We start from the raw sequence: 8,827 nt of genomic DNA on the forward strand, positions 1-8,827 counted from the left end.
TTCCACATCCTTGATGTGAAGGCAGATGGGACTCCAGGCTCGCCACCAGTTCCTTCCCGGTCCCTCCCACCAAGCTTTGTTCCTCACGTCCCGTGTTTCTCTTCCTCTGCGTCTTCGCACCTTTCTTCTGTTCAAAAGTTTTCTGTAAATTTTTTTCTTTTCTTTTCTTTTCTTTTTTTTTTTTTCTTTATTTTTTTTTTTTTTTTTTTTTTTTATAAATTAATTTGCTTTCAGTTCCATCTTGTGAATGCCTTCTGTGTTCTCTTACCTGTGGCTGTCAGGCAGTGGGATTGGGCTGGGGGGAGTCTTCCAGGAGTCCTTCCCAGGGGCTCGCACCTGGGCTGGAGAGGCACTGAGCAAGCCAGGCACAGATACTGGGCCTCTCTCCACAACAGGCTAAAGGCAGCACAGCGGTCAGGACTGTGCACTGGTATGGGAGCTGGGCAGAGGCTCTCACCTGCCCTAAAAATAGCTGTTTGAGACTTGGAAGGACATCCTCACAACCTGGAGATTTTGTATACTTATCCTTTCAGAAGTAATGGCTCCATTCCTTCCCTTATTAGGCGGGAAGAAGGCAGGCATCTCACAGACTTGTTATTATTGGCCTCTAGCCCTGCCAAGGTGACAGACAGGCTCAGGCTGTGCTAATATGGCCTGGCTTTAGCTCCATTCAGACACTCCCTGGGCTTCCTCCACAAAAGGACTTCAGTGCTTGGGAGGGTAAAGTCTGGGTTTAGCCAGCTGGAGGGCTAGGAGAGGACTCAGCTGGATAGGATAGAACAAGGGTGGCCAGTCTTGGTCCTACAGGGATTTATGGCTTCTTTAATCCCCCAAGGGGTAGCCTTTGTAGCATAAATGAATGGGGCCAGCATTTCTTCAATGACAAAGATGGATCCTTCAAGCCCTTTCCCAGCTTTCCCAACCCCTGGTCTATTGACCCTCTCTCCCCCTCCACCCTGCTTGGGAAGGAAAGCAGAACCGCACTTAGGGGCACAGAGCAAGTTTATTTGGTGAATGCTGAACGCAAATAACATCCAAGAGAGACAAGCTAGCAAAAGTGCTTGTGACAAGAGGACCTAGGAGGCCTTTAGAGCTACATGCACAGTATCAACACAGGGAAAGGTATGGGGCTTGGGCACAGCAGGAACATCCTCAGCCATTCAGCACCATGCGGACGAGCTCTGTGGATAGAAGAGAGGGGTGAGCCAGGGAGTAGGGCAAGGGGAGGGGTCCACCAGGGGCCAGCAGACCACAAGACCACAAAGGTAGCATAAGAACGTGCCCACAGAACCCAACCTTGGGTTTGTAGAGGCCACCTTGGGTCTTCCCAGTTCTCTCAGCCCCCAGCTTCCCTCCCACCAGCTGTTAGCTTCCCCACCCTCTCCCCGAGCAGCAAGAACACAGCAGAGGCAGGAAAGTTCTCAACTACACCTACAGCTACTGTCAGCCATTGGCAGGAGAAGACAGAGGTATGGGTTAGGGTACCTCCAAGCTGCCCAGCAGAAGGAAAAAGAAAAGACTATTGAGCTATAGCAGCACAATGGGGCAGGCAACCAACCCCCCTATGCCAACCACTGTGCGCCAGGGCCAAAGGATCACCCTGAAGCAAGACGGAGACAGGCTGGTGTGAGTTCCCAGACACCAGCACCCTGGGCCCTATGAGCAAAACCTCAGAGCCCATTTTAGGAGAAAAGGAGGTACCACACCCCCAGGCTGTCTTCCTCTTTGAGGAACCCTTCCCCTCCCCAGTCAGCTCCATGCAGAAACATGCTAGGAGGAAGTCAGATGGTAGTAGGGGAAGGGCAGGGGCTAGAGAGCAAAGGTTGGGAAGAAAAACACCAGGGAGGACAACTAGAGAAGGGGAGGCTGGGAGGAGCCGTACCCGCCCCATGGGCCCGTCACCCCGACAGGATATGCCTCACAAATGCTGCAGGAAGGAAGAGACATTAATGGTGAAGACAAGACACAGACATGGGGTGAAGGGGTCAGGTGGTGGGGGAACAGACATTCCCTTTATTTTACTTCCCATTCTTTCCCCACCCTTCACACATTACCCCTTCCTTTCTTGTCATACCCCTGTGGCCTCCCACTCCTGGGCTGGGCTGGGCCGGGCCCTGCCCCTTGCCTCATTCTTTCTGGAGCCCAGGGACAGAGAAAGCCCCAAATACTGGGCGTGACCTGCTTATACAACTGCTTTCTCCACAAGAGCCCCAATTCATCCCTCACCTTCATAGTTGATACAACCATTGCTGTCCTCATGTCCTGCCACCAGCATCTCTACTTCTTCCTCTGTCATCTTCTCACCTGCAGAGGGAAAGAAAAACATTTTGGGAACTGGGCAGCAGGTGTGTTATCAGGCAGCACTGCTCAAAGAGCAAGGGCAGGGCCTTACCCAGCGTGACAAGGACATGCCGGATTTCAGCACCCATGACGGTGCCATTCCCTTCCTTGTCAAACACCCGAAGGCCTTCGACATAGTCCTCGTAGGTGCCCTGGTCCTTGTTCTTGGCCACAGTCTGCAGCATGGGCAGGAAGTGTTCAAAGTCCAGCACCTTCACATTCATCTCTGCCATAAAGAAGGTGGAAGGAAAGTCACACAGGTTCTCAGAACTGAGGAGACTACAGGGATCACAAGTAAGCAGGCAGCTCCCACACAAGGCAGGAGAGATCAGTGGGATTTGCTAGTTGAGACAAACCTGCTTGAGTTCTGGGCCTATGAAGATAAAGGGAAGCTCTCAGCTGAAGAACTGTAGGCCCATTACCACACTGAGAAATTGTTCTTGAAGACCCTCACCATCACTCTTGGGATTCCCCAGGACCTTGAGCACCTCGGCGTTAGTGGGGTTCTGGCCCAGGGCCCTCATTACGTCCCCGCATTGGCTGTACAGGATCTTGCCATCCCCTGTTCGGTCAAACAACTGGAAGGCTTCCTTGAACTCTGAAGATTCAGATACACATCAGCACTGGGCATGTGGGGGTTAACCCAAAACCTCCCTGACATCCCCTTCTGCCCAGTGAACATTGATCATGCTAAGGAAACCAGATATTTATACCACTGTACACTGAAGTCCGCTAAGAGGGATCTAATGTCCCTGTCTCCCAACTCAGGTGTCCCACATAATGACACAGCCTTCTTCCCCCCCCCTTGGCAGAGTGGTAACATCCATTTAAACGCCCCCTCTGCCTACAGCAAGCCTGCCCAGCCTCCTCACAACTCTACTCAGGGCAGGAATTTGCCACCGCCCTGTCTGGGTCCTGTCCTTATAAGGAAGTGGGAGCAGCAGCCTGGGACAGGGGTCATCCCAGCCTGCCACTTCCCACCCCTACTGTACAGAAAGAGACATTCGGAGGATACAACTATGAAGTATCCTCGGCAAATTCCCCGTCCCCAGTTTCACAAAATTCCAGGTCACTGCTTTTTACAATCTTCACAAATCCAAGCTGGGGGAGGGGAGTTATCACAGGAGGAGAAAAGAGGCAGAAGCTGATTAAGGGACAGAGGAGTGCAGGCAACTTAATACACCCTCCCCAAACTCCACACACAGCAGGCATTAGGTGACCAAGTTGTTTCACACACCCACACCACCTAAAACTCACCCGGGGCTTGGGGCTCGAATCTAGAGTGCAATGGGAGGGAGGAAGAAAGAGTGAGAAAAGAAAATGGAGGATCCAGAAAGAGAAGGGAATCCAGGAAGTACTTCCCTGCGGGTACTGAAGAGATGACAGGTGGGGTTATGGGAATAGGTGCTAGAGGCGGGGGTCCCAATCCCTAAGCATGACCTCAGTAGGGGTCAGAGATTACCTACCTGCAGTTTGATCCTCGGTGAAGTCACACTGCTCAGAGAAGAGGGGAGCGGTCAGCATCTGAACTCCAAACCCCCAAGCTTCTATCCCAGTCCCACAAACTGAACCACTAACTCCTGTTCCATGCTGGGGACTCACTCACTTCCCGGCAGGACAGGCCCCCAAACTTTCCAGCCCCACCTCCGACCTTCCAAGCCCTCAGGTTCCCTTTGCAAGCCCCTACCCCCGACTTCCCGCCTCTTGCCCCACATCCCGCTCATCCTTCCAGGCCCCGGGCCCCACCATCTTGACTGCTCTGCTCTGCGGGACCTTTTCCTGCAGTAATGGCTCCGGCTCCCGGCCCAACCCTAGTCTTCGTACGTTCCAATGACGTCACCCTAGCTGATCCGGCCAATAAGAATCCTGGTCTGGCCTTATGCAGATAATATTGCTACATTAGTAATGAGGTGGGCGGGGCCCGCTGCTTCTTCCTCTAGAATAGCCCTACCTGAGGGGAAGAAACTGCAGAAGTGGATCGGGTAGGGCACAAGGAATCTGCTCCTCCTTGCAGCAGGAAGATCAGAGGATATCGGATTGGGGAGAGGAGAACCCTCCCTTCCCTCCCCACCTCTGAAGAAAGCATGAGTCGGACGCCAAGGGAGGGTTGAACTGTGTCTTTATTTTGAAACAATAGGTGGCCTCCCAGTGGCAGGAACGTGCTTCCGCCTGCCGGGGAAGGGGGGGAGGGGCAGTGTCTGGCCCCACTGCATCTGTGGAAAAAGATGAAAGTTGCCAAGGCCTGTCGCGCTCGCGCCCCAGGACATGAAAACGCACTTCCCTACTTTTCTACCCAGACTGAGGGAAGGATAGGAAACTTGCCTCCCCAGTCGGAGTGGGAGGGCCGTACCAGTAGAGCTCAGACGCTTAGGATGTGCTTCAGGAAGGCTACAGAGAGGAAGCAAGAGGGGTTCAGAAGCAGGCCCTTGGATAATCCATCTGATTTTAGATAATCCAGGCCCTTGGTCCCCCCATCCACATACCGCGAGCCTTCTGCCTCCTCTCCCCTGTCCCCTCACCTTCGTAGTTGATGCAGCCATTGCTGTCCTCATGTCCTGCCAGAACAGTCTCCACCTCCTCTTCGGTCATCCTCTCTCCTGAGCCACAGACACAGCATTTTAGTGCCTGCCCTCCCTCCCAAACCAGGCCACTCTCTTCTGGATGATAGCTTCTCTTCTCCCACCCTTGAATACTTGGTTCATAGCAACAGAACCCCGAAGGAATCCTCTCCTTGTAATGCTAACACCTTGAATGTGTTCCTCCATCTTGCTTTCCATTTCACCTGCATGAGCCCTGACAGAGGGAGACTGAATTCCAGAGGGTTAAGGGGCTACCAAATCACAGAGCACAAGCATCTCTTTTACAACAGAAAATCAGCTCATCCCCTTTCCTCTGTCCTTTGGGAGGCATCCGCATCTACCCTCACTTTACCTTCTGCAGGAAGAAGCCCTTTAGATTCTGCCCCCTCTGACCTTCCCAGTCTTCTGCCCATGACCTACAGGACCATTATTCTTCCCTGGCTCTGCCTATTTGGCTAACCTTCTTGGTCCACCCCCTTCTCTCCAACCCACAGGAGTTCTGGTCCTTGCCTCACCCAGGGTAGTGAGGACATGTCTGAGCTCTGCTCCCATGACTTTGCCGTTCCCCTCTTTGTCAAACACCCGAAGGCCCTCCAGGTAGTCCTCATATGTGCCTTGGCCCCGGTTTTTGGCTACCGCCTGGAGCATGGGCAAGAAAGTTTCGAAGTCCACACGCCGGGACTTCAGCTCTGGAAGTTAGAAAGGGGAGGGAGAGGTCACTGTAGAGTCACCTTGGACCCAGCTCCCATTCCCACCACGAAGGCTTTCATTCTGTTCAACATCCAGGATGTTTTTCTATCTTGTGTTTGACAGTTTTTTAAGTCCAGAGACCCACCCCAGCATCCTTTGCGACCTTGCCAACATTCCTCAGTTCCACCACCACATTGAAAACTCGCACTGTTCCAGGCATCCCCCTCACCATCACTCTTGGGATTCCCCAGGACCTTGAGCACCTCGGCGTTGGTGGGGTTCTGGCCCAGGGCCCTCATCACGTCCCCACACTGGCCATACAGGATCTTGCCATCCCCCACTCGATCAAACAGCTCAAAGGCCTCCTTGAACTCTGAAGTATAAGGAGCGGGTCAGTGTTGACCAGAGGTTCCCATCCACCCCCCACCCCCACCCCCCGACAGAAAGTAGGTTCAGAAACTATGTGCTAAAGCTGGGCAGAATAGTAGACACAAAGACGACTAGCATGGAAAGTTTTAAGGTTGGGACCGGAGTTAGGGGAACAGAAAAAGGATCTGACCATGGGCTTGGGACTAGACAGTAGGGTTTAAGGGACCAGCTTCTCCTCACCCTCCAGCTGGTCCTTGTTAAACTCGATCTGTGGAAGAAAAGAGCAGGTGAGGAGGGATGACAGGGCTCATTCAATCTGTTTCCAGCACTCCTCCCAACCAACTGGCAGCCACTTCTGGGGAGGGGCCCAAAGAGACCAGGCTGGGAGCCCAGCCACCTCAGTCCCATTCCCAGCTCTGGACCTTGGGAGAATCCCAAGAGGAGGAATTATGGGGGGAGGGTTTCCTGGGAACAGGGTTAATCCCATGCCACCTGTTCCCCTCCCTCCAGTGCCCTGAGCCCTGCATCCCTCACATAACTGGGGGCTGAACAAAGGCTAAATTTACCCCTGGCCCCCAGCTGTGATTGTCTAACAAGTCTGTCCTTTTCAGCCTTCCCTCCTGGGGTTCAGAGCTGTGGCTTTTAGAATTGAACAGTCAGTCAGGCACAGGCAGCAGCTCCCTCCCTTCACCTTGAAATTGTCCTCAGAACCCAGATGTTCCCCATGTCACAATCCCTGCCTCCAGCAAGGGGGTCAGTGAGAGAGAGAGAGTGTGTGTGTATGCATGTGTGCATGTACCCACACACATTATAGTTTATAGGGAGAGAACAACAAAGACAACATCAGAGTCATAAGCCTGATGCTTCCAAATGGGAGACTGAGAGGAATCTCCAATATCATTCCAATGCTGCTGACTCCCTATCTTCCAGATACCCCAATCCCCTAGGCTGTTTCCCACCCTGTACCACCCCTTCCAAATTCCTTCCTCACTTTCCTGGGACTCACCACCACTTTGGAGAGATCGATGGGGGGCTCCTGGGTTTTCTGAGGGGCTGGAGGGACAGCTGGTGCTGGTGCTGGTGCTGGCTCAGCCTTGGTCTTGGCTGGAGGAGCCCCTGCTGCTGGTTTGGCAGCAGGCTTGGAAATAGAGGGTCCTGCTGGTTTCTTCATAGGAACATCCTTCTTGGGAGGCATGATGTCCGGTGGCCAAAGGACAGTGTGCCGATGGGGGCACCCATCTCTGTTTAAATAGCCAGGGAGTCTGGGATGTCAAGGGGCGGGGGCAGGGGCAGGGAGCCAGTTGGCGGTGGGGAGGGTGAGATAGAGGAGAGATATGCTGGCCTGTCCTGGACTCCTATGGTTCAGGACTCCTGCCCCAAGGTCTTCTCTTTTCTGTTCACTCAGGCCCAAATGCTGGCCAGAACAATGGCCCCTTTGGGGGCAGGGGACAGAAGCCAGAAACTGCCCAGAATGGGGGAGTTAACCTCTGGGATAAGGATAGGATGCTTGCCAGTGACAGACATTGATACAGGGGTGAAGCAAAAAAGGGAATCCAGGCATTCCAGGCCTCAACCCCCTGGCACAGAGTAGCCCTTTTTTCTAGTAGCTTTAGACTCTTCAAGGCTGAGGCAGGGAGGGAGGCCTTATGAACTGGAATTGTTAAAGTGGGGTCTGTGATGGGCACCTGGTTGGCTCAGTCCATAGAGCATGTGACTCTTGATCTGGGGGTTGTGAGTTTGAGTCCCACATTAGGTGTAGAGACTACTTAAAGATAAAATCTTTAAAAAGGGGGGGGGGTCCAAGAGCAGTAAAAGGTGGGAAAAAAGCCTCTCTTACCACCGATGAGGAGTAGAGGTAGTTGACCCCACAGTCTATTAATCTCCAATACCTACAGTCCCTGTCCCCCTCCCTCCCAGCCCAGAACTGTAATTGTGCACAATATAGATAAAGAATAGTAATAGAAAGAGGAGTGTGACACCCCCATTGTCTCCTGTTCCTAGGATTGTCTTAAGGATGAGGGTGGGGGCCAGGATCTGGCTTAACGCCCACCACCCATACCTTTTTCCACAAGCTCATGCTTATGCAAGTCAGACAAAGGCAGGGTGCCTGCTGAACCTACAGGGACTCTGTGGTGCACCTGAAGGGAAGGGTAGGCCCTGAGACCCAAAGGGCCTAAATTCTAAAATCTTTAATCTGAAAGGATGTGGGAGGTCCTATGGGCTCCACGGTTACTCATCTCCCAACCAAAGGGACAATAAAAACCCTGACTCTGGGGCTAGCTTCCAAACCTTGCTGGGGACACTAGAGTAAGGTCTAAGTCAGAGGCCATAGGTATACAGGAGGTGTTGCTAGCTACTTTTGTTCTAGGGGTAAGGAAGAAAAGGATTTAGGCAGCATTCCGAGGAAGATAGTGATTCCACGTAGATCCTGGGGTTCAGAGAGTTGGCGCCCGGTCTTCCACTTGCAAAAATGCGTCTGAATCTCATTACTGAACATTGTCCCATTTTAGAAAAATCAGAATCATTCCACCCTTCCAGAATACATCACAATCACACAGACACACACACACACACACGCACACGCACACCTTCAATAAAGCTTAAATGAAAGGAAAGATGAAAGGAAAGAATCCCTCCCCAGCTGCCAAAAACTCACCCTGCGGGATCCAGGTAAGGGCGGAGGCGGGGCGCTGGGAGGCTGCGGGTCCCGAAGGGTTAACCCCAGAGGCCTCGGAGCATGCCGGGAGTCGTAGTCCTCGAACGCCCGCGGGCTCACGGGATGCGCTCGCGGGCTCACGGGATATGCCTCTCTCCAGCTGGAGAAACACGCCCAAGCCGTGGCTTCCGGC

At 53.0% G+C, this 8,827-nt stretch overlaps 2 protein-coding genes across 4 annotated transcripts; both read right to left on the bottom strand.

The window, feature by feature from the left end:
* Positions 1-984: 984 nt before the first annotated feature.
* On the bottom strand, positions 985-4,447 carry MYL6 (myosin light chain 6). 3 transcript variants are annotated; one of them, XM_040491751.1, is made up of 7 exons: positions 4,292-4,447; positions 3,807-3,834; positions 2,795-2,938; positions 2,393-2,566; positions 2,227-2,304; positions 1,883-1,927; positions 985-1,181 (listed from the first exon to the last, which is right to left on the bottom strand). In XM_040491751.1, exons 1-6 carry the CDS (start codon positions 4,424-4,426, stop codon positions 1,899-1,901), a joined length of 588 nt encoding a protein of 195 aa, XP_040347685.1. In that variant the 5' UTR covers positions 4,427-4,447; the 3' UTR covers positions 985-1,181; positions 1,883-1,898. The 3 variants fall into 3 exon arrangements, with proteins under 3 accessions (XP_040347685.1, XP_040347687.1, XP_040347686.1); XM_040491753.1 differs by lacking the exon at positions 4,292-4,447 and adding an exon at positions 4,087-4,190; XM_040491752.1 differs by lacking the exon at positions 1,883-1,927.
* MYL6B (myosin light chain 6B) lies at positions 4,443-8,827 on the bottom strand. Its single transcript, XM_040491750.1, has 8 exons — positions 8,635-8,827; positions 6,985-7,219; positions 6,219-6,246; positions 5,839-5,982; positions 5,435-5,608; positions 4,860-4,937; positions 4,663-4,728; positions 4,443-4,553 (listed from the first exon to the last, which is right to left on the bottom strand). Exons 2-7 carry the CDS (start codon positions 7,171-7,173, stop codon positions 4,700-4,702), a joined length of 642 nt encoding a protein of 213 aa, XP_040347684.1. The 5' UTR covers positions 7,174-7,219; positions 8,635-8,827; the 3' UTR covers positions 4,443-4,553; positions 4,663-4,699.

Source organism: Herpailurus yagouaroundi, unplaced genomic scaffold (assembly GCF_014898765.1).
Source record: "Herpailurus yagouaroundi ecotype Mexico unplaced genomic scaffold, PumYag 182, whole genome shotgun sequence".
In the NCBI taxonomy this organism is placed as follows: Eukaryota; Metazoa; Chordata; class Mammalia; order Carnivora; family Felidae; genus Herpailurus; species Herpailurus yagouaroundi.